Here is a 25,553-nt window from a genome sequence, read left to right as displayed (position 1 = left end):
TCTGCATCATTTTTTAAAATGCAATGCCCTGTCTGGACACCTGGCAAAGGTCTAATGGGTGTTTGACTAAACAAGAAAGTGAATGAAAGAAAGAGGGCTCTGTTGAAAGGAAGGGGATAAATTTAATAAAGTTTGAGACACTGAAAGACACTATCTTGCTCTTACTTACTCAATGCATCAGGCCCATGAGGTGGGAGGAGAAATAGGAGGCAAAATGGATTGGTGTGGGTTTGGCTTTTTAGCCTTGTAAACAGTGTTTGATTTCAATATTCAACATGGTATTAGTTAGCTGTTAAAACACCACTTGAGCCAAACAGATCTAAACACCTATTGTTCATTTCTCAAACTCCCAATCATCCTTTAAAACTTTTGTGAAGCCTGCTCTGACCTTGCCAACCAGGGCCTGAGGAGTCACCACTCTCTGGTACCACTTGACCTTGAATCTCCTTCTCTCATTGCATGTATATTGTATTTGGCCACCTTGTAATCCATGTCCTTTAAACTTGGACACATATTTCTCTGGGGGATATATAACGCTGTATAAATATTATAATTTAATTCTAAATGATTTAAAATATTTTTATGTTGAAACTTCTATATTATGAAACACGATCCAAATAACAAACTTTTTAGAATGAAACAGGACATATGAAAATAATGATAGGTAGCATTTATTGAAGACTACATCTAAGACACTGTGCTAAATACTTTAAATACATTATCTGGAATATTTACCAAGCGGTGGGCTATTTGAGTTCTCCCCCATATCTCTAGGGGTGGGAGTTCCAGTTCTCCTGGTGTGTGTGCCATGTGGGTGGAAAAGTCTGAGAAGGTTGTTTACTGGAGCTCTGCATTTCCAGGACCCAGTAGTCAGCCTGTGCAGAGTTGAACCTCAGTAAAGGCTGTGGAAAGAATGGATCCTGCTCTCTGCTGGAATGTCCTTTCCTCCCTTCCTCCCCAGCTGGTGAACTCTTATTGGTTCTTCAAAACCCTGTTTAAATGTTACCTCAACTGTGAAATCTGACCCTCAACTATTTCCTCTGCCTCCCACTGCCCCTAGGCTTCCCTCAGACCCAGAGCTGAGCAAATGGATTATAACTTTTTGTTTGCTTATTGGACTCCCATATAAGGAGTTGGCATCTCTAGGGATGGATCTGGGTCTGATTTCCCAGCACCTAGCAAAGGCCTTGATACAGAGAAACCCTCAGTGAACATTTGTTGAATGAATAAAGTAATAAAGTTAGCTAATATTCAGAGCTAATACCCAAGGGAGGAAGAAGTGATTCCATGTTCTCTCTCTAGGCCCATTTTCTTACCTTGGGTAGTAGCCTGAACGATGGCCCCCCAAAAGAAATGTCGATGTTCTAACCCCTGGAACTTGTGAATATGACCTTATTTGAAAAAAGGGTATTTGTAGATGTAATTAAATTAAGGATCTCAAGATGAAATCTGGATTATCTGGGTTGGCCCTAAATCCAAACACAATGTCTTTGTAAGAGAAAGCAGAGAAGACATGGGAAGAGGAGGAGAGGGCCATGTGAGGACAAAAGCAGAGATGGGCCTTATGCAGTCACAAACCAAGAAACTCCTGGAGCCACCAGAAGCTGGAGTAGGCAAGGCAGGATTCTCTCCCAGAGCCCTCTGAGAGCACAGCCCTCCTGACACCTTGATTTCGGGCTTCTGGTTTCCTGAACTGTGGGAGAATATGTTTCCTTTGTTTTAAACTATCCAGTTTGTGGTAATTTGTTATGGCAGCCCCAGAAAACTAATACAGCTTAGACACAGAAAGGAGTTTCTTGGCACTACATGAGTTGAACCAGATAAGATTTGGGATTTCCCAGCTACTCCCTTCTCAACAAACACCTGATCACAGACCCTAGGCTCGAACGACGAGGAAGCTCTCAATGCTTCAGAATAGGAAACAGTGTGATATGCATGTGATCCAGCTCTGAGATCAAATCCATGGTATTTTCCAGGCTTCTGAACACCTGGAAAGATAGTCTGTTTATCTTTCATTAGATTAAAAAAAATGCAACTATTGGCCGGGTGCGATGGCTCACGCCTGTAATCCTAGCATTCTGGGAGGCCAAGGCGGGTGGATCGCTCAAGGTCAGGAGTTTGAGACCAGCCTGAGCAAGAGCGAGACCCCCGTCTCTACTAAAATAGAAAGAAATTATCTGGCCAACTAAAATATATATAGAAAAATTAGCCGAGCCTGGTGGTGCATGCTTGTAGTCCCAGCTACTCGGGAGGCTGAGGCAGTAGGATCACTTAAGCCAGGAGTTTGAGGTTGCTGTGAGCTAGGCTGACACCATGGCACTCACTGTAGCCCAGGTAACAAAGTAAGACTCTGTCTCAAAAAAAAAAAAAAAAAAAAGGCGCAACTATTATATGCCAGGTCCTGTATGGGCACTTTAAATATGTTAATTAATCCCCACAGCAACCCTATTACTATTTCACAGATGGGAAAACTAAAGCTGAGAGGGCAACTGTCTTGCTCAGGGACACACAACTAGAAGGTGGCAGAGCCTGATTCCTGTTGTGTCTGACTCTAAAACACTGTGTTCTTTTGCTCCATCAGTCCAGGTGGTAGAGAAACTCACAGTCCAGTGGGGAAAAAAGGCAGATCAATATCCTGCAGAATGACTCAATGCTGTTTATTATAGAAGCAATTGTTATGGATACTCTTATTACAATCAAAGAAGTATTCGTGGAGGAGGTGGCATTTGAGCAGGGGCTTCACTTTAAAAAAACATTTTCTGATTTTCTTCTCTATCAGGCACTGGGGGTCCAGAGATGACTCAGACAAGTTCCTCTTAATTGAGGAATTCACAGTATGTGTGTGGGGAGAGAGGGGAGGAGGGAAAGTGGCTGCTTGTGTCAGTTACACACCTATTAAACGACAATGCAAGAGAATAATCCGGACTATGGTAGAGGCAAGGTTCCTAACTCAGGGTCCCAGAGAGGACCAGAGAAGCCTTTTGGAAGAAGGGACTCTTGCCCCAGCTGAGATTTGATGTATAAAAAGCAAGTCAGGAGGAGAAAAGTAGCAAAGGCTTTCTAGGGACAGCATAAGCAACCCACCGGTAGAGGTGAAAAGGCGTCCTGGGTGCCCGGCACACCTTGTAGCTCAGCGTACTAGTTAGTTGAATGAATGCGAGAAGCGTGGACTTGTGGGTTGGAGTTGGTCGTGAAAGAGCAAGTGGGACTGCTGGACGGTTCTCTGGTCTCAGAGCATCTTGTGTGGTGGCTCTCTGCTGAACCATACAGCATTCCTTTCCAATGCCGGAACGTTGACGGGAACACCTCCGGAAAAGACTGCTCTAGGAGCCTGCAATGGCAGATCAGCAATCACGACCCAGCTGGCGCCAAGCGGGTCCCCACCCGCCACCAGAGGCCCGTTACCATGGCAACTAGTTAGGGCGGAAGTGGCTCAGAAGATTGATTCTCACTAATCAGGTGACTCGCCAGCCTTTTGCACGTGACACCGGAGCCCAGGCGCGAGCTCTACCTAATCAAGACCCCACCCCTCTTTCCCTTTACAGAGAGTTGACAGCGATCTCGTGCAATGGCCCTTCCGGCTCCACCAGGAAACCCTGCCCCTTGGTAGTGAAAGAACCAATTACATTACGAAAAAAAGAAGCAACGCCCCAAGTTTCACCCCGGCTTGACAGACGCAATTGAGGCCATTCTCGAGTCCCTCCTCCCCCGGCCTATTCCAGCTGGTGATGGGCAAACCTTCTACCCAATAGCACGTCCCTTGGCTGTCGTTGGGTCCCGCCCCCGTGAAAGCAGGACCAATGAGCGAGCCAGTCTCGGCGGGGTGGAGGGGGTTGCACTGCGGTAATATGGCTCTTCCTTAGCCAGCGGCGGCGGCGGCGGCCAGTGGGGTATAGAGCAGTCCTGCCTCTCGGGTGGCGGGTTTCTAGGCTGCAGGGGCTCAGCGGTTAGTGGCTAGGACGCGGCGGCGGATGCCGAAGGAGAGCCCGCCCCGCCGCTCGGCGGTCCCCGGATCGCGATGAGCGCCTCGGCGTCGGTCGGGGGCCCGGTCCCCCAGCCGCCCCCGGGCCCGGCCGCCGCGCTGCCGCCCGGTTCTGCCGCGCGGGCCCTGCATGTGGAGCTGCCGTCTCAGCAGGTAAGCCCACGGGCTCGCGGCGCTAGGGGTCACCGGGGGAGGCCCGCGTGGAGCCCCTGTTGGCTCCGGGCTGACCCTGTGCAAGGCGGGAGACCCAGAGAAGTGGTCCGGGCAGCTCGCAGGACTGAGGAAGGCTGTCAGGAGGTCTCGTGCGGGCAGGGGTCCAGGGCTGGCTGAGCCTCTCCGCGTCCCGGGAGAGTCCCGTTACAGGAGACGGGCTTGCGAGGAGACAGGCAGGGAGCCAGTGAGACTCCCTGGGGCCCCGGCCCGAGGCCGCCTCTCCTCCGTAGGAGCTGGGGATTCCCTCGTGCAGACCCTCCCCTTCATCTCTCCTGGGAAGGGACGGGGAAGCCCTGGTGTCCCACGAGACAGCGAAAGTGCTTTCCCTTTCTCTCTCCACCTGGCCATCCCCGCTCACGGAGAAACCAGTTGGTACTCTCCTGCGGAGCCGTGAAAAGACTTCAGGGTTTCCAGCATTTACTTTTAGTCTCTCCGGGTTATGAAGTACTCCCCGCAGCCTCTCTAGAGAAACGTATTAATGTTTGGGACTTTGAGGTTTCTTTCCTAATTCTTACACCCCCAAGGAACGCATCTTAATAATTAGGGGGGCTCTTTCCTACTTCATTCCCTCTAATGAGTCTCTGTGGAAGGAGGATTTGATGATGTATGTATTCATGTCTTCCCATCCTTTAGCAAGGGCTTTGAGGGCTTCTTGGATCCACATTGTAGGGGAAGAAGAAAGAGGAAACACTGCATTGGGGGATCCGACATAATTCTTTGTTTCACCCCCTTATCTGTAAGAGTACTTCTTACCTCCGTCTATCCCTTGCTCTCCCTCTGTCCTCCAAAGGGACGCTTTGTAGGAATCTTAGAATTAAAGAGACTTAAAGATAAGTACCTTTCCCCCTCTCCATTCATTCCTCCTTCCAAGAGGAGGACCTAAGAGAGACTGTCAGTTATTGAGAGCCTACCATATTGGATTTGTGGTGAGTGCTCAGAGGCCATTAGTTCATTGAATCTTCACAACTTTATGAGATAGCTGTTTTCACTGTCTCCATTTTGCAGTTGAGGAAACGGAGGCTTGTCCAAAGCCTTCCAGTTAGAAAGTGATGGGCCTGGGTTTCAGAATCCAGAGTCTGACTCTGTAGCCCATGCATGTAGTGGTTTTGCTTGAGACTTGAGCGACCTTTTCTGTGCCACCTTCACAAGGGACAGAGTAAGTTCCTTCATACCCTTTCTCCAACTTTCCATCCCTGCCAGTGGAACTTAAGGAGGATTCATAAAGAAGAAAGCAGAGGTTGTGGGAAGAGAGTGGATGGCAAATGGAATGAATTTGAACATAGTAAGGGAGGGGGAGAGCTAAAGGGAAGGGAAGAGTTGGAGATAATAGCCACAGTGGTGGCCATTGAGTAGGGAGGCTGAAGTGTCTGTAGAAGCAAGGGCTTTTTTTTGTGGTAGAAGAGGATTGAAAAGACAGGATAGCATGTGCCCTGGTTTTGTGATGCTGTTGAGCAGGCAGTTTGTGGAGAACAGTAGGAGTTTTAGGTTTGCATTGTATTATGAGATGCTGGGAGTGCAAGTCTGGCTGGGGGTACTAGTCTCTGGAATGAGCATTAGTGTGAGTTTTTGTATGTGTCAGAGGTGGGAATGTGAGGGTGGATACTGGGAGAAGCAATGGTGGGCACTGTTAGAAACAGCCTGGAGAGGGCCGGGCGCGGTGGCTCACGCCTGTAATCCTAGCACTCTGGGAGGCCGAGGTGGGCGGATCGTTTGAGCTCAGGAGTTCGAGACCAGCCTGAGCAAGAGCGAGACCCCATCTCTACCAAAAATAGAAAGAAATTATATGGACAGCTAAAAATATATATAGAAAAAATTAGCCGGGCATGGTGGCGCATGCCTGTAGTCCCAGCTACTCGGGAGGCTGAGACAGGAGGATCCCTTGAGCTCAGGAGTTTGAGGTTGCTGTGAGCTAGGCTGACGCCACGGCACTCACTCTAGCCTGGGCAACAGAGTGAGACTCTGTCTCAAAAAAAAAAAAAAAAAAAAAAAAAAGAAACAGCCTGGAGAAATCCTAAGGAGTTGAGGGATTCAGTTTGGGGGAGCTTTGAGAAGATGTGCGATTAGGAAAGAGAAAGCATCATTTACTTCATACAGCCTTTTCTGATAACAGTTCACAGTTTAAAATTGGGGGAAATAATTCAAACAAACTGCCTATGGAATAAATTCAGCTGCATTTGTTAGTGTTTGTCAAAGTTTTGGATTGGTGCCGAGGGATATATAGTGGCTTAAGTGTACAGCTGAATGCTGTGTGAGTGCTGAGTGTGCTATTTACAGCTTTCTGGGGGTGTCATCCTTGAATTCTTGGAAGGCAGCCTGTATAACAAAACACTTTTGCAGTTGACATTAATTTAGCGTTTGGGGTAAAAATGCTCAGATTTGTTTTTTCTTTCTTTTTTCCTTTTTTTTTTTTTATTTCAGCTTTGCCTAGGTAATGGTAAAAATGCTCAGATTTTTTAGGATATAAAATTTTTTGTTGAAGTATTATCTGTATATAGTAAAGTACACAGATGACTAGCATACAGCTTGATGAATTGTCACAAAGTGAACACAGTTATATAACTACTACCCAGATTACGAAATACAAAATTATTAACATCTCAGAAGTCCTCTTTATGTTCTCTCCCATCTCCACCTTTCCTTTCTCTATAAAGGAACCACTTTTTTGATTTCTAACACAAGAGATCAGTTTTTGCTTTTTCTTGAACTTTGCATAAAATGGAGTTATACAAAATGTATTCTTTTGTGTCTGGTTTCATTTATTCAGTATTGTTTGTGAGAATCATAGGGTATGTGTGTGTGTATGTGTGTATAAAACTTTTTGCTTTTGCATTAATCTGTTGTCTTTTTTTTTGCCCATGGCTTTACAAAATTTCAAAGGTTTGGATAAATTGGAAAGCCAATTATTAACTTTCTTTTAAATAACACCTTTAAATTCAGTCATGCATTTCACTACATCCTATGCTAGTTGGCAAGGTGTTAGTATCTCTAAACAAATAAACAAACTCTGTTGATTTAGGATTTCTGTGATAAAGTTATGTCAAAGTAGATTCAGTGGTCCCCCAGCCTACTTCTAAGGCACAGTTTCTCAACTTTGGCACTGTTGACATTTTGGAGGTGGAGAGTGGCTGGGCATAAGGTTATAAGATGTTTAGTCACATCCCAAGATACCAGCAAGACCTCCCCAATTCTGACAATCAAAAATGTGTTCAGATTTGGCCAAGTGTCCCTTAGGGGGCAAAACTACCCCTGGTTGATAACCACCGTTCTAAGGTTTATTTTCATTTTAGGATAGAGAGTATCCCTGCTATTATCTGCTCATTTATTCCAATCTTCATTAAGTCCTATTGATTCTAAAAGTGACTGTATGTTTAAAATATTAACTTACTATATGTATTAACATTAATTCCCAAAGTACTGGACTCCTCTGCCCCATCCACCTCTGGAAAAAGACTTGTTTTTGCTCAAAGAAAGCCCACAAAACTATGTATAAGACCTAATTTATTTGTTTTATCCACTTAAGAAAAAAGTTAAGACTGCATAACTCCTGGTCCTTAACATGTATGAGTACTAAGTGTAGTTCATATCAGCTCCTTGACTGTAGCAAATGGGACTACTACTTAATCTTTGTCTCTTTTTGCTTCTATGTGATCTTTAACTGTAATTTAAGCATGGATTAGTTACACATTTTGAAGACTGTTGCTCTTTAATTTTTGGTTGAGGTTTGTAATTAACCAGTGAGTGAGTATAGGTTCATCTGAAGAATAACTTCCTACATACTTTTAGATTTAGGAGTCTTGAGATAAATATTTGTGTTTTGTGGTAGAGGCATTTAATATGTCCTTAAAAGCTTACTTCAGAGCATTTGTTTCCTCCCCAAAGGCTTTCTCACTTGTGTATTACCTAACTAATAATACATTTCTCAGATACTCAGAGCTCAGAAGGCTTTTCAGTAGTTGTTAGTGACCCTTTTTTTGGGTCATATGTTTGTTCTTTTAACAATTCAGTACAAGCTGTGAACTGTTTTCTTAGTGCACTTACATGAATATGTAAATACATATTTTTTCATGCGGGTTTGATTTCCTTGAAATATAAATGGAAGACCTCAGATTAACCTGGTTCCTAACCTGGTTTAATCTCTTCCTTTTAAAAAAATTTAAAATTTTGCAAATTATTATTTTTCTTGTATAGTTTTTCACATCAGTGTGTGTATGTATATATATATGTGTATATATATCTTTACCACATTTTACATGATAACATTCAATTATATTTTTAACTAACACCCTATTGGTGGACTTTTGGACTATTTCCAGTTTTTCTTTATTACGTTGTTGCAGTGAATATCAATATATAGGTATCTTTGTATACTTGCACTAATATTTCTGTAGAATAAATTTTGAGCAGTGAAATCAATCAAAGGGAATATATATATATATGTGTGTGTATATATATTTTAACTTTAGAAGATATTGGCAGAGGGTTTCTCAACAAGTATGTGCCTGTTTACATTCCTACGATCAAATATATGACAAGGACTGTTTCTCCATATTTTTGCCAACTTTGGGCATCATTAAGTTTTCTCAATGTTTTCCAACCTAATTTTATGTATACAGATTACATTCACACATACACAATACATATGCATATATATGTGTGTATATATCTTTATTACTTAAATTTGCATTTCTTTATTAGTTACATTTTAACAGCTCCATTTATTCTATACCAGATACTATGCTAAGTACATGATCTCTTTTATCCTTACAGAACCCTATGAGTTTGAATATTGCATGGGTTTATTTAGCATTTTAACAACTTCTTTTGTGAATTGCTTATTCATGCCCTTGGCATTAACTTTTCTGATTGCTTGCTCATGTTTTTCATTGATTGGAAGAACCTTTTTTCTTGTCCTGTTTTTTTTATTGGAAGAAAGTGGAGTATGTTAGGGCTATTAGCCCTTGTCTACCTTGAATTTTTTTTTTTTTTTTTTTTGTTGAGACAGAGTCTCACTTTGTTGCCCAGGCTAGAGTGAGTGCCGTGGCATCAGCTTAGCTCACAGCAACCTCAGACTCCTCGGCTTAAGCGATCCTACTGCCTCAGCCTCCCGAGTAGCTGGGACTACAGGCATGCACCACTATGCCTGGCTAATTTTTTCTATATAGATTTTTAGTTGTCTGTATAATGTCTTTCTATTTTTAGTAGAGACGGGGTCTCGCTCTTGCTCAGGCTGGTCTCGAACTCCTGACCTCGAGCGATCCACCCGCCTTGGCCTCCCAGAGTGCTAGGATTACAGGCGTGAGCCACCGCGCCCGGCCTATTTTTTAAAACAGATTTTATTTTTTAAAACAGCTTTAGATTTATGGAGAAACTTCCCCTATAGTATACATCTACTTTCTTCTTTTCTTAACATTTGCCATTAATATGGTACATTTTTTATAATTAATGAGCCAATATTGGGATATTATTAACTGAAGTCCATAGTGTATTCAGATTTGCTTAGTTTTTTAAAAATTGTAAAATGTATACATAACATAAAATTTGCCATTGTAATAATTTCTAAGTGTACAATTTAGTGGCACTAAGAACGTGCTTCATGTTGCATAATCATTATCACTATCCATTTCCAGAACATTTTCATCATCCCAAATAGAAACTGAACTCAATAGCCAACTCCCCATTCTCCCCTTTCACCAGCCCCTGGTAAACTCTGTTCTATTTTCTGTCTCTATGATTTTGACTATTCTGGGTACCTCTTATAAATGGAATCATAAAGTATTTGTCCTTTTGTGACTGTGTTATTTCACTTACCATAACGTTTTCAAGGATCATTCATGTTGTATCATACGTTAGAATTTCATTCCTTTTAAGGCTGAATAGTATTCCATTGTAGGTATATACTACATTTTATTTATCTATTCATCTCCTGATGGAGCCTTAGTTTTTTACCTGATGTCCTTTTTCTATGCCAGGGTCCTATCCTGAATACCCCATTGTATTTAGTTGTACTGTCTCCTTTGCCTCCTCTTAGCTGTGACACTTCCTTAGATTTTCCTTGTTTTTGATGCCCTTGACAGTTTTGAGTACTGGTCAGGTATTTTGTAGTTTTATAGGATGTCACTCTATTGGAATTAGTCTGTTTTTTTTTCCCACCCCCACCTCATGATTAGACTGGGGTTGTGTTGTTTTGAGAGCAAGGCCTCAGATGTAAAGTTCCTTTTCATCATATCATACCAAGTATACATACTATTAACGTGATTTATCACTGTTGATGTTAGCTTTCATCATCCCCAGCTGAGGTATTAATAGTATATGACAGGAAAAACAAACTAGCTGTTTCTCCTGTAATACTCTAGGCATAGCATTTCTAACACCAGATGTGTGGGGGTTTTCCCCCACATACTGAGCCGTTCTCCAGTGGACACCAATATGGTGTCCTATAATTCAATTCAATTCTGACACTATCTACCCGGAGTTAGCATTATACTCCACAAGTTAAAGGCTCATTCCCGCAAAACTGCCCCCTCCACTTCACATGCCAATCTCAAGTCTGGGCCTCTGGAACTTCTGACCAGCTGGCTATAAATTGGGGGTTCCCGTGACCAACTCCTCAGGTTCAGTCATTTGCTAAAGCAGAACTCAGAAAAATGCTTTGCTTACTTTTACTGGTTTTTTATGAACGATATTACAAAGGATACATATGAACAGCCGGATAGAAGACATGCATGGGGAACAGTTTGGGGGAAGTGGCCCCTCTCAGGGCCACTCTACTCTCTGTGTTAAGCAACCAGGAAACTCTCCAAAACCTGTAGTAGCTGGATTTTTTTATGGAGGCTTCATCATGTAGGCATGATTTATTATTAACTCAGTCTCCTTCCGGAAGCATGGAGAGTGGGGCTGAACATTCCAAGCTCCTAATTATGGCTTCATCTTTATGGTGACCCGCCCCAGTTCAGAGTCCCACCAAGAATTGCCTCATTAGAACAAAATATGCTCTTATCACCCAGGAAATTCCAAGAGATTAGGCATTCTGTGTCAGGAACCAGGTCAGAGACCAAATACTAGGAGACAAGATTCTCCTAGCACCCCAATTGCTCAGGAAATTACAAGGGTTTTAGGAGCTCTGTGCCAGGAACTGGGGACGAAGACCGGAGTATTTATTTCTTACTATAATTTACAATACCACAGGTAGTATTTGTCAGGTTTCCCTGCCGTACGGTTACTCTCTCCGCCTCACCCCTCTATACTGTTGTGCTCTTTGGAAGGAGGTCACTATGTGTAGCGCACATGAGGGAGAGCCCATTTATGTTCTCCCTCCTTGTGGGCAGAGCATCTATATAAATTATTTGGAATTCTGCATGGGAGATTTATATCAGTAATCACTTCTTTTAACAGATGTGCAATCTAAGGTCTAGGTAACTCTCTTAAAGTTATACAGAATGTCAACATAAGGACTACAGTGTAGGTCTTTTTTTTTTTTTTTTTTTTTTTTGAGACAGAGTCTTGCTCTGTTGCCTGGGCTAGAGTGAGTGCCGTGGCATCAGCCTAGCTCACAGCAACCTCAAACTCCTGGGCTTAAGCGATCCTCCTGCCTCAGCCTCCTAAGTAGCTGGGACTATAAGCATGCACCACCATGCCCGGCTAATTTTTTCTGTATATATTTTTAGTTGACCAGATAATTTCTTTCTATTTTTAGTAGAGACGAGGTCTCGCTCTTGCTTAGGCTGGTCTCGAACTCCTGACCTCGAGCGATTCACCCGCCTCGGCCACCCAGAGTGCTAGGATTACAGGCGTGAGCCACCGCGCCCGGCCCAGTCTAGGTCTTTGATTCCCATTTGCTGTAGGCATCCGGTCTTTGCAGGGTTCTGGTGAAAAGTTTTAAGTTCAAGGTTTGGGACCATAATGCTTTATTTTTTATTTCCCATAGCACCTGCACCTAGCACTGTGCTGATTACTTAGTAGGAACTCAGTATATTTTTATTTTTCAACTTTTTTTATACGACTCTTTCCTTTGAAGAACTTTACAGCGTAAAAAGAAGGAAAGATTGGATTCAATGGGATTGAAACACATACGAGGAAAAAATGATAGAAGCACAAAAGCAGATCGAAAGCTTAATTTAGCTGTACATGTTATATATTTCCCCTTTATATGGTTATGTTTATTTAGATCCTTTCTGTTAATCTAATTTAATCATCTTTCTAGTATTTAAAAAAATGTTTTGTTGGTTAAGGCTGCTCTTACCAACACAAAAATTTAAAAAAAATTTAAAAAGGCAAAAAAATTAAAAAAGCTGTATCTTATTGGGAACATATGCCCATGCAGCATAGCACCATGCCATGTGCATTTATTCCTTCCACAAATATTTATTAAGGCCCTTGTGACTAAAAGAAAAAAATGTAATACATAGTTGCGTACCTACAAAATAAAATGATGGCAATTTTTGAGCTGCTCTAGCACTCGTAAGTAAAACTGTATGAGGGGCTGGTGTGAAGGTAGTGAATTATCTCCATTGATCACAGTCAGTTACAGTTCTACTCTTTCCCCCTTCTCACTAGTGCAGTTGACTAGTCTTTAAACCAGCCCTCCGCCCCAAAAAATACCCTAGGAGGAAGCTTCAGAAACTTAAAGAAGACATCAGCATCCTAAAATAATTATTATGTGACAAAATTACATCAGGAAATTGTTTCTTTGTTTTCCCTTTGAAAATGTTTAGTTTGCCTTTGAAAGGAAAAGCTATGTTCTTATTTAGTGTTTACTTTAAAATTTCTCCACAGGATCACAATTCTTAACTTTGTGGCAGAAAAGTTAGAAGTGAAACTGAATGGAAATAGAGCAAGAGCAGAATTGAAACTAATAAGTTAGGCCTGAAGTGTGTGGTAAAAGGAAAAAATTTAGATTTTCATATTTTCCAAATGTATATTTTTGATAAGCTGTGTATTTTTACCTGTCAGACATTGCTGGGGAGAAAAAGAGATATTTGCCATTTTCAATGTACTGGAATGTGTGCAGTTACAAACTAGAAGTGTTTTAGAAAAGTTAAAGACAGATCTATCTTAAGAGAGGAGTGGAAACATTTTAGGTTTTATACTTTGTTTTAGGTTTAATGACAGTGACATCTTGTACTGTTAGTTAAATTTTTTTAATGCCTTGTTTGGTATTTTACCAATTGCTTCCTTAGATTATAAAGGTTGAAGAGCACACAGAGCATGGACAACTAGACATTGAAATTTTAAAATTCGTGGTATACTTTGGTTTAGTAGCACATAACCTTGTTTTCCATCTTATTTTAAGATGGAAACATGAATTCTGAATCATGGAATTTTACAGATACAAAACCTGAAGCCCTCAGAGGTGAAACTATTTGCCTGGCCATAGACTTGGTCCATCTGTTTATTCCTGCCCTCAAGGATTTAGTAAAGAGTATTAGTTTAACAGATCTGTATTGAGTGTCTTGCTTTCCTGCTTATGGCAGAGAAATGACCAGAACCTGGGTCTTGTCAGCAGTTCCACTGTGCTTGGCTGGGTGTGTTGAGAACTTGTTTCTTAAACTTCACTCTTTCCTTTGACACATTAGCTTTACAGCTTTGGAGATTTTAGGCTAGAATTAAAATGAGGGAGATGCTGTATTTTAAACTTCTCTTTAAGGGCAGAACTCTCAGATTCCACCCTCCCACCCCACTTTTATGGTGTGAATTAGAGTGAAACTTTGGAATGTCCCTCCCAAGTTGAAGTGATCGGTCTTCCTGTTTTGTCCGTGGGTACTTAACCATGCCTATCCTTTTTTGAATATTTTACTTAAGAACTCCTGGCCAGGCATTGTGACTCATGCCTATAATCCCAGCACTTTGAGAGGTGGGCGGGGAGGGTTGTTTGAGATCAGGGGTTTAAGAACAGCCTGAACAACATAGTGAGACCCTCATCTCTTCCAAAAATAAAAAAATTTAGCTTGGTGTGACAGCACATGCCTATTGTCCTAGCTACTTGGGAGGCTGGGGCAGGAGAGTGGCTTGAGCCCAGGAGTTCAAGGCTACAGTAAGCTATGATCGTGCCGTTGCACTCAAACCTGGGTGACAGAGTAAGACCCTGTCTAAAAAGAAAAAACAAAACAAAACAAAACAAAAAAACTCCTGATTCTACTTTTGAAACAGCAACCCTCTGGTAATTATGGATTTTTTGATGGCAGGAGTTTCATTCTATGTAATATTTGGTGCTGATTGCTGTAGACCCTATTTAGTAGTAATGTTATTAGGCATTTTATTCTTTGTGAAAACTCTAATAAAGTGTTTACTGATCAAGAGCTGAGATAGATAATGCTGAAGTTGAGCATTAGAACTCAGCACTTTGGAGTCTCACTCGTATGTTCGTCCATGAAGTATCTGGCATTTTTTTTCCTACCATGGTTTTTATAATGTCCCAAAAGATGGAGTCAGACTTTTTTGAAAATGAGGAATATTAGGAAGCTGAAACTAGCAGCTACCTTTGACTTTTTTCCTTAGACTCGTGGGTAAGAAAAAAGGGAAGAAATAAAAGTAAAAGTGATAGACTTATGATCTATTTTTTTTCCAGGAAAAGGTCAATGATCTTTAACATACTATATATTTTTGTGACGAAGGGTTTAACTCTGAATTATGAGTAATTCATGTGTTCATGTTAGCCTATGTTAAAATGGATTCTAAGTGTGAGGTAGGAAAAACTACTCAGCCATTTATGCAATAGATTCTTACAAAGTGCCTTTGAATTGTGTTAAGCACAGGATTCAAAACTGTGTGTCATGTTTCTGCCAACCTGCTTATGTCTTTCAGAGGATATGAATTATTTCCTTCCTCAATTCCAATCATTCTTTTCTATAAGCGCTAATCCAGAAAACTAAACTTTTTAAAAATACAAAATAAAAATAGTCTTATTTAGGATTTTGAAAAAACTGTTTTTTAACTTTGTCTCCATTAATGAAAAGACAAATATCCTTGAGAAAATTGCTATTGCTTTCATCCACTAAAATGTTAATATCTAGGTATATATGAGAAACAGCAACATAGAGAAAGCTTTCTATTTTTTTATCCTGAAAATAGATCATAACGTAAGGTAGACAGGTAGGCTATGGGGTAGTCATTATATATAGGTTTAGGATATTTTCCAGGACTGTATTCATTACAGGATAGAGTTGGTGTCATTATAGTATTGTGCATATAGTGGGTATTTTAGACCTGTTTTTATGAATTGACTTACTGGAGTTGGAGTTTATGCTACATGGAAGATGTTTAATGTAAATATAAAAATAAAGAGCAGCTCTCCAGGTGCTCTGGAGTGACTAGTTTATACATTTATATCAAAAGGCATCAGTCTGACTCAGGAGGCTGAGGTGGGAGGATTGTTTGAGGCCAGGAGTTCCAGACCAGCCTGGGTGACATAGCAAGACCCTGTCTCTAAAAAAATAAGAAAAAATTATCTGTGCATGGGGGCGTGTACATGTAGTCCAGCTACACAGGAGCCTGAGGCAGAAGGATCACCTGAGCCCAGGAGTTCAAGGCTGCTGTGCTGCAGTGAGCTATGATCTCGCCACTGCATGCAAAACTGGGTGAAAGAGCGAGACCCTGTCTCTAAAAAAAGAAAAAAAAAAAAACGACAGACATCAGTCTAAACTGGGTGTGGTGGTGGGCCTGTAGTCTTAGCTACTCAGGGGGCCCTGGAGCCCAGGAGCTCGAAGCCAGCCTGGGCAACATAGCAAGACCCTATCTCTTAAAAAAAAAAAAGACATCAATCTGGTATTAGATGGAGGCATTGTAGAATTAAAGAATTTCTTTCTTTCTTTTTTCTATTTTTAGAGATAGGGTGCTGCCATGTTGCCCAGTCTAGAGTACGGTGTCTATAGATGCAATCGTGGCACACTGCAGTCTTAAACTCCTGGGCTCAAGCAGATCCTCCTGCCTCAGCCTCCTGAGTAGCTGGGACTATAGGGGTACACCTGGCTAAACTGCAGAATTTGTTAATTGCACATTAGCTGCATTTTTGATATGCAAATTCAGCTATTTGAAATCTGCTAGAAAAATTAGAAAGCTGTTTCTCATATTTACCTAGAGATTAACATTTTAGTGGGTGAAAGCAGTATCACTTTTCTCAATGACATTCTTCTATTCATTAAGGTATCCCGAAAGGACCAGTGTAATTGAAAGACTTTCTTAATAATGACCCATTTTGTTTGGCTTCTTAAAATTCATTTCAAGAATTCCTCACCAACATTCCACAAATATGAATGCTTATAAATGCCATCTACCATCTAGGTGATGGAAATAAAATAGTGATCAAGACAAAAGCCCTGCCCTCATGGGCCTTACTTTCTAGTGGGTGAGAGATAAGGGGTTAGCAAACTTTTTCTGTGAAAGGCCAGAGAGTTCATGTTTCAGTCTTAGCAGGCCCTAAGATCTTTGTAGCAACTAACTCAACTCTGCTATTGTAGTGGGAAAATAGCCCTATACAATATGTAAACAAATGAATATGGCAGTGTTATAGTAAAAAGTTTATTTATGGATACTGAAATTATTTTTACCAAACATTTAAACATGGGCCAGGTGCGGTGGCTCACGCCTGTAATTCTAGCATTCTGGGAGGCTGAGGCAGGAGGATCGTTTGAACTCAGGAGTTCAAGACCAGCCTGAGCAAGAGCGAGACCCCGTCTCTACTAAAAATAGAAAAATTAGCTGGGCGTCATGGTACACTCCTGTAGTCCCAGCTACTTGGGAAACTGAGGCAGGTGGATTGCTTGAGCCCAGGAGCTTGAGGTTGCAGTGAGCTAGTATGCGCCACTGCACTCTACCAAAGGTGGCAGAGTGAGACTCTGTCTCAAAAACAAACAAACAAACAAATAAGAACATTTAAATGTGTAAAGACTGTTTTTATCTTGCAGGCAGTACAAAAACAGACAGCATCTTTGGTTTGTGGGCCATAGTTTACTGACCCCTAAGATAGACTATAAATAAGAAACAGATAAATAACATAAATTCAGGTAGTGTGAGTTCTGTAAAAAAGAAGGTTAAATTATGTAGACCAGAATATGTTCCACAGAATTCTTACATCCAGGGCTGTTTAATGGATGTTATTTGGCCACAGAGATCTCTTTACTGAGTTTGGTAAACAACAGATTAAACACAACAAGTTTTAATCTCTGCAGGTTAGCCTGACCTTTAAGTGTGTTGCTGAGGTGGGGATTGGGATTGGGATCAGATGCTAATATGAAGTATTTCCCAAATTTATTTGTTTATAGAATTCTTTTTCTATGGAGTATCTCATGGGACTAGCTTTTCTTAGACCTTTTTTTGGGAAGCAGGAACCTACCATAACCAACCAATCATAAAGTAAGCAAAAAAGACTTGGGAGCTCTGAAAGTGCCACAGAATCCTGTAAAAGGCACAAACTTAACTTACAGGGTATCCCTGAGGCTTTCACTCAGAGCCTTTTTACTCTGAACTTTTAGAAATTATTCCAACAAACTTAGATTTTTCAAGTCCCAGCAGACTAGAAGCAAATAACTAGAAGAGGGAAAAGGGTCTACTACAGGAAGGCCACCGACAGTTCTAAGGAATGAACAGTAGCTGATTACCTGAAAAAGCAGTAAGATGTTTTCAAAAATAGCTGGAGTTTCATGAGGAGGAGCAAATAGTCCTTTAACTCAGTAGTTCCTCATGGCCTTATTATCTGCTATAGTACAGATAATAATTACTGTTCACTAATATACTCTTGAATTTTCAAGAAAAGGTTAAATCATCAATATCCTCTTTAATGTAGCAAAATATGTAGTGCATTTTAGAAAAATTATAACAAAAATAAAAAGAAATTGATGCTTAGAAATAAACTTAAGATCTTTTAAAAAATTAAAAATTAATTAATTGGTATTACATTCCTTCTGTGTACCAGATATTGCATTAGGCCCTAGTATATGTCTTTTTCCATTTTCTGTTGTTATAATTTCCGAGTATCTTTGAATATAGTTTTGCAGCCTGTTAAAGCAAGTATTACTATTCCTTTAATATGGTGTGGTGCGAAGACTTGTAAGGCTGATTCTAGGTATAACTAAGGTAACTTTGGGAAAAGTACTTCTTTCTAGTCCTCAGGTTTTTAACCTTTACAGTGAGAAGACTGGCTTATCTGTAGCTCTGTGTACATTTTTAACCTCTGTGTGCCTCCATTTCCTCAGTTGCCAAATGCCTTACTTTTGACCTTCATATTTTCATTCTACAAATATTGTGTTCTACTCTGTTCTACACCATCATTTGTTGAACATTTTTTGTAGTTTCTACCATGTATCCACAGTGGTTAAGAATATGGACGCTACAGCCTGACTGCTTGTGTTCAAATCCTTGTCCCACCATTTCCTAGCTAGGCAGTCTGGAAGTTATTTAATCTCCCTGTGCTTTAGGGAGGCTCAGGTAAAATGGGCATAGTTGTAGCCTACCCTGAAGGGCTGTTGAGAGGATTAAATGAATCAAATTCACTTACAAAGATGCTTGGTACATAGTAAGTACTCAAGAAATGTTAGTTGTTGCTGCTAACATCGCTATTCCTATTTGTCAGGCACCGGAGATACAGGATAAATAACGGCACTGTCCCTTCCCTGGAGGGACTAATAATCTAATGGGTAAGGAAGGCAAATATGTGAGCGAACCATTTTAGTGTAATATAAGAGATGGTTTGAACAAAATGCTGAGGTGAGAAAGATGGGAAATGCATGCTAGCAAAGGGACCAGCTTGAGCAAAAAGGTAAGAAGGTATAAAAGGGAATGGCAGACAATTAAGTGAGGCCAGAGTTTAAGGAGCTTGGAGGAAAATGTTGGAAACAAATGAGTTGGAGAGTACAGAAGCTCCTTGATTTACCATGGGGTTATGTCCCAATAAAGCCATTGTAAATAGAAAATATCTTAAGTTGAAAATACATTTAATACACCTAATCTACTGAACATCATAGCTTAGCTTAGCCTACCTTAAATGTGCTCAGAACACTTGCATTAGCCTATACTTGGGCAAAATCATCCAACATAAAGCCTGTTTTTTAATAAATTGTTGACTAGCTCATGTAATTTACTGAATGCTGACCTAAAAGTGAAAAACACAATGTCTCTGTGGGTACTTGAAGTATGGTTTTTACTGAATATGCGTTGCTTTTGCACCATCATAAAATCATAAAATCCTAAGTCAAACCTTCCTAAGTGGGGACCATCTGTACTACCTGTTCTACTTACAACATTCCTGACAACAAATGCGTGGTTTTTTTTTTTTTTTAAACCTGCATAAACCAGTTCTCCTACACCAGCTGGGTATCCTGAGATTCAATTCAATTCTGATAGTATCTACTAGGAGTTAGTCTCAGATCCCACAAGTTAAGGGGCTCAATCCCATAAGACTGCTCCCACTTCAGAGATCAGTGGAAAGTCTCAGGCCTCCTGTACTTCTCAGCTATCAACTATAAATCAGGGGTTCCAATGACCTCCTCGGGTTTAATAATTTGCTAGAATGGCTCACAGAATGCAGGAAAACAGTTTACTTAAACTATTAATATTGTAGGTTTATGATAAAGGATACAACTCAGGAATAGCCAAATGTAAGTGATAAATAGGGGAAGGGGCGTGGAGCTTCCATGCCCTCTAGGTGCTCCCCTGTCCAGTACCTTGATGTATTCACAAACTCAAGCTCTCCAAACTCTGTTGTTTAGGATTTCATGGAGGCCCCATTACATAGCCATGATTGATTAAATAATTGGCCATTGATGATTGGCTCAATAATCTTCAGCCCCTCTCCCTTCCCTGGAGGTCAAGGGGTGGAGCTGAAATTTATAATCCTCTAATCATGCCTTGGTCTTTTTTTTTTTTTTTTTTTTGTTTGAGACAGAGTCTTGCTCTGTTGCCCGTGGTGTCAGTCTAGCTCACAGCAACCTCAAACTCCTGGGCTTTTATGCAATCCTTCTGCCTCAGCCTCCTGAGTAGCTGGGACTACAGGCATGCGCCACCATGCCCGGCTAATTTTTTTTCTATATATATTTTTAGCTGTCCAGATCATTTCTTTCTATTTTTAGTAGAGACAGGGTCTTGCTCTTGCTCAGGCTGGTCTCGAACTCCTGACCTCGAGCAATCCTCCAGCCTCAGCCTCCCAGAGTGCTAGGATTACAGGCGTGAGCCACCACACCTGACCTTTTGTTGCTGTTGAGACAGAGTCTCACTCCATTGCCCTGGGTAGAGTGCAGTGGCATCATTGTAGCTCACTGCAACCTCCAACTCCTGGCCTCTAAGTGATCCTTCTGCCTCAGCCTCCCGGGTAGCTGGGACTATAGGTGCATGCTGCAATGCCTGGCTGGGTTTTTTATTTTATTTAAAAAAATTTTTTTTCTTTTTGCTATAGATGGGGTCTCACTCTTGCTCAGACTGGTCTCTAACTCCTGAGCTCAAGCAATCCTCCTGCCTCAGCCTCCCAGAGTGCGAGGATTACAGGCCTGAGCCACCAGGCCGGGCTGATTTCCCAACTCTTGACACTCCCTCCATAACCAATCTGCATTGTACGATAGGCAAGTGTATGAAGACAGTCTTATGGAGAGAATGATGGAGAGAAGAGTAATTATGAGGCTACTGAGAAAGTTTCTATATAAGGAAAGGTAGAGACCTGAACTGTGAGGCAGTGGTGGTGTTTGTACATTTGTTCATCCATTCCTTCATTCTGTCAGCAAACATTTATTGGGTGTCTGCATGGCTGCACAATAGCCACTTGGGATAAAAAGACACAATTTTGGTTCTGAAGGAGTTTGTAGTCGGCAAGGAGACAGAAAGGCAAAGAGTTGTGATAAAATATAAGTGCTGTTAAGAGCTATGTATGAAATATAACCTTAAATGTTACTAAATACTTAAAGGTACTATCCTCCCGTGGCATGGTGATATATCTAATCTTATCTGTGGTTTACTCATTGATTCGTCCATCAGACACTTAACTGAGTTATCTACGTTGTGCCGGGCCTGTGCTAAGTAGTGTGGGTATAAAGAGGAATGAAACTTGGTTTCTATATTTAAGAATCAGTCTTCTTTTGGGGAAACACAGGCACATGAACACAATAAAGCATGATTGTGGTAAGTGCTGCGATGGTGTTTGTACACAATATAGTCATAGCATAGAGGGAAAAATGATCATCTTGGTTCGGGATAGTGATCATCTTGGTGGAGAAGGGAGGTCAGGAAGGATGTCTCAAAAGTGTCGATTCTGGAGCTGGGTCATGACGAATGACTTGTTGTTTGTTTACTTAATTGTAGGTATTGAAGTCAAATAAAATATGGAGACAAATCTCTAAATTTTAATAAAATGTTTTATTTGGGAAGCAAAAACTGCAATTTGGGACATATACATAGGCTGGGTGGTCTTCAGTATGTCCGAAGAACAAAGAGAAGGTTGGAGGTTTTACTGAAAGCAGAAATGTTATGTGTTGTTTTGCAGGAAAGTTCATTGGTACTAGTAAAGTTTTGGGGAGCTGGCAAGCTCTGATTGGTGACTGACTGTGGTGGGTAAAACTAGTCTTAAGAGTTGCAGCAGGTTGTTTCAGTAGCTATTAGATAAAGCTGATCTTAGGTTACAGCAGACAGTTTTAGCACCCAGGCCTGCAGAGAGTTACATTCTTGGGGCAATGTTACGTGCCTTGAGTGTTTTTTTCCCTCCTGGCCTCTCAACCAGGTTTTAGTTAGATATGACAAGAATGACCCAATTCATAGGAACAACTTTCACACAGGTGTTTGAGTCCAATTTTGTGATTACCTTTTGCTGCCATTTTTTCTCGCAGTTAAAATTTGTGATTCGTTATATACCATTTCAGAAATATCCTTAAAAATTATTTGTGAATGTGTTTCCCACCCTTAACCTTTTTAACTTCTGCGTGCTGCCTGTGTTTTGAGTAGCTAATCCTTTTAAAACCATTCTCATAGTATTTTTAGCCATAGTAGTTAGAAACCTTCCCGCCCCCCCCATTTAACAGGTGGAAAACTAAGCCTAGAAAAGAACATGGCAGAGCTAGAGTTCAAACCCAACTATTCTGTTTCTAAATTCAGAGTTTTTTTCTACTATCTTACTCTGTTTGCTTGTTGGATTTAAAATACAGTTTTCCAATTTTATCTTTGCCTCCACCTTCACAAACCTGTAATAGCTCGAGTTAGATGGATAGAGTTTGAAACTACAGGTAAACTGACCACTAAAGGCTAAGGAAACTTTAGGGTGATTGATAATAGTAGTAACATTATTGAACTGTTCCATGTGCTAGCACTGTGATCTAAGCACTTTGCACTTTCGCCATTTACTCGTCATTATGACTCTCTGAAGTTGAAACTATTATTAGCTCTGTTTTACAGATGAGGTATCTGAAGGTGAGAGAGGTTAAATGCTTTCTCAAGTGAAATAGCAAAACTGGGACACAAACTCAATCCTACCAAGTTTATACCATATCACAAAAACAGTGTTTGGAATCACTGGAGCTCACAATTGGATTTTGAACTGAAGTATCCTCCCTTTATTTTTTCAGGTAGATTTAATTGAACTCAGTACTCAATTTGTACAAGGGAATCTCTTTCCCTAGTGCTGTGGTGTACAGGTGTTGCATATGAGTTAGCCTTCATGTTGCAGGTGGCTTAGTTTTCTGGTCAATTATCCCTATTGGGGCAGAGCATCTATGAAAGTCTTCCCATATTATTTGCTCTTAAAAAGTAAATAAACTTATTGCTGCAGAAATGGAAATGGGGCAGGGCTTTTAATTTTCTTATATTTATATGGGAAAGGTATTCAGAAGTGTTTAGACTTCTGCTTTATTATGTGGTGCCTGGCACATCATGGGTATTCAAGAAATGTTGAAGTACTTTAGTTTGCTAGGATACAGTGTATAGGAGAGAATTATAAAGATATGGGAATGTTTGTGGATGGTAAGGGCTTATTGGGACAGAAGATGGTAATGGAAAGCAGGTTTAGGGCCTTTGGATTTCTAGTCCTCCCACTGCATCCGTGGGCTCTGGATTCAACCAACCATGGGTAGAAAATTTTTGGAAAAAAAAAACAATAAAAATTAACAATATAACAATAAAAAAGAATACAAAAAACTCAATACAGTATTACAACTATTTCCGTAGCATTTACATTGTATTGGGTATTATAAGTAATCTAGAGATGATTGAAATTATACTGGAGGATGTGCATAGGTTATGTGCAAGTACTATACCATTTTATATCAGGGCCTTAAGCATCTGCGGTTTGGTATCCCAGGTGAGGTATGAGGGGGTTGGAGGTGTTCCTGGAATGAACCCCTGCAGATACCAAAGGATGACTGGCTGTATTTGGTAAAACTTGATTAGAATGGAAGGACCTTGTTACATGAAGGCAACTGGCTTAGTTCTAGGGCAAAGAAAAGGAGTTAATAGGAAAGAAATAATGGAAATGAAGACGTGAAGGCTCTGGGTTAGAATTACCAAATTATACCTTTCTGGTCTGGGTAGGTTTCAAATACAGATTCTGCCTGAAATCAGCTAGCTAAAATTTAATGGTTTTTAATGACTTGTACCTTCTTAACCAATTATATAGAGCTTGCTGTTTGGAAATGAGCTGTTGTTTTCTGAAGAGGAAATTGATACATGAACAATAGGAGGAAGCTGGGTTTTCATAGTATGAACAACAGTAGTTTTAGGACAGTGAAGGATGTGGAAAAGAAGAAGCGTATGCTAAAGTAATTGCAAAGAAAGAAGTGATGGGTCTAGATGGCTGACTAGAAATAGATAGGGGTGGAAACATGGGAGGCCTGAAAGGCAAAGCTGTCTCAAAGGTTTGGAAACAGAGTACCTGAGAAGCAAATACTTGGTGTACCCAGCCCAGGAGATCAGGCCTGGGTTCAAATCTTGATTTTGCTACTTACTGACTGTATGAACTCTTTACTTAGGGCCTCAATTTTACTATCTGAAAAATAAGCAAGATGGCTTAGATCAGTGCTTCTTCTTTTTTCTTTTTCTTTTTTTTTAATGATAGAATTGCAAGGAGAAAGTATCAGTACTTCTTAAGCTTAAGATACACATATGAATTACCTGGGGATCTTGTTAAAGTTCAGATTCTGATTGAGTCTGTGGTAGGACCTGTCTGTGGTAGGACCCGAGATTCTGCATTTTCAACACATTCCCAGGTGATGCAAAGTTACAAAGGCTTAGATGACCTTTGGGTCCTTTCTAATTCTGCAGTTCTGCAATTCTATTTATTGAACGTTTCTCCTTCAGAGATCTGTTATACTTTTGTGACTTTATCACCTATATTTATATAGATGAATTCTAAATCAGTCTCTTTTCTTCAAATTAGAACTGCCTAAATCAATTCATCATCTTTCACTGTTAACCACATCCTTCTCTTGATATCTCTATTTTTGTAATACATTATGTTTATAAAGTACTTTACAATTTTTCAGAGAGCTTTTATATGCATTATTTAATTTGATCCTTACTGTAACCCACAGAGGTAGGCAGGTGGAAATATCTCCATTTTTTGGATGGGGAAGGAGGCTCAGAGAAAGTGGCTTTGTCCATGAGTGAATAGTAGAACCGCCCTAGAGTTCAGTTCAAACTCTAGCTTAAGCTACTGTGTCACAGTGCTTCTGGAAGTGGATATCCCATATACCTGTATTTAAAGGTTGGTTGCCATCTCTGTTTTTTTAAATGTAAATTTAATTTTATTTTAAAAAATACAGTAGGTAATATATTCATATGATTCACAGTTTAAAAGGTATATTATGTAAGAGGTTAGAGTGAACAGTCTCCATACTACTCTGTGCCCTAAACACCTCTTTCCTCTCCTCTGAGGCAACCAGTGTTATCAGTCATAGTTTGTGACTCTCCAGTAATTACATATTTATATTCTTTTTTCCCTATTAAACACAAATGATACCATGCTAAACACACCAACTATATAAACTGTGCTTTTTTAAAACTAATAGTATATCTCGGAAATTGTTCTATATCATTGCTCAAAGAGCTGCTGCATCATTTATCTTTTATGGCCACATAGTATTTCACTGTAGGACATACCATAATTTAGCTAGTCCCCTATTGATGGACATTTTAGTTATTTCTGTTTTTTTTTGCTAATACAAGCAATACTCCATTACATACATCATATTGCATACCTGCAAGGGTATTTTTAGCATAAATGCAGAAGTGAAATTGCTGGATCAAAGAGTATGTGCATTTGTAATTTTGGTAGACATTGTCAGATTACCATCTGCTATGATTTGAACATTTGCCCCCACCAAAACTCATGTTGAAATTTAATCCCCAATGTGGTAGTATTGAGAGGTGGAGCCTTTAAGAGGTGATTGGATCATGTGGT

The 25,553-nt window shown here is 40.4% G+C and overlaps 1 protein-coding gene across 3 annotated transcripts in view; it reads left to right on the top strand.

Annotated features, from left to right (window-relative positions):
* The first annotated feature begins 3,842 nt into the window (after positions 1-3,842).
* Positions 3,843-25,553, top strand: part of UVRAG (UV radiation resistance associated) — a 281,364-nt gene continuing 259,653 nt past the window's right edge. For all 3 annotated transcript variants that reach the window (XM_069470994.1, XM_069470993.1, XM_069470992.1), the window contains exon 1: positions 3,843-4,135. In XM_069470994.1, the coding sequence (XP_069327095.1) occupies positions 4,019-4,135 (117 nt within the window). In that variant the 5' untranslated portion in view covers positions 3,843-4,018. The remainder of the gene's footprint in view (positions 4,136-25,553) is intronic.

This window comes from Eulemur rufifrons, chromosome 6 (assembly GCF_041146395.1).
Source record: "Eulemur rufifrons isolate Redbay chromosome 6, OSU_ERuf_1, whole genome shotgun sequence".
NCBI classification, from domain to species: domain Eukaryota; kingdom Metazoa; phylum Chordata; class Mammalia; order Primates; family Lemuridae; genus Eulemur; species Eulemur rufifrons.
The sequence above is the reverse complement of the archived record's forward strand: the minus strand, read 5'-3'. Positions and strand labels throughout refer to the sequence as shown.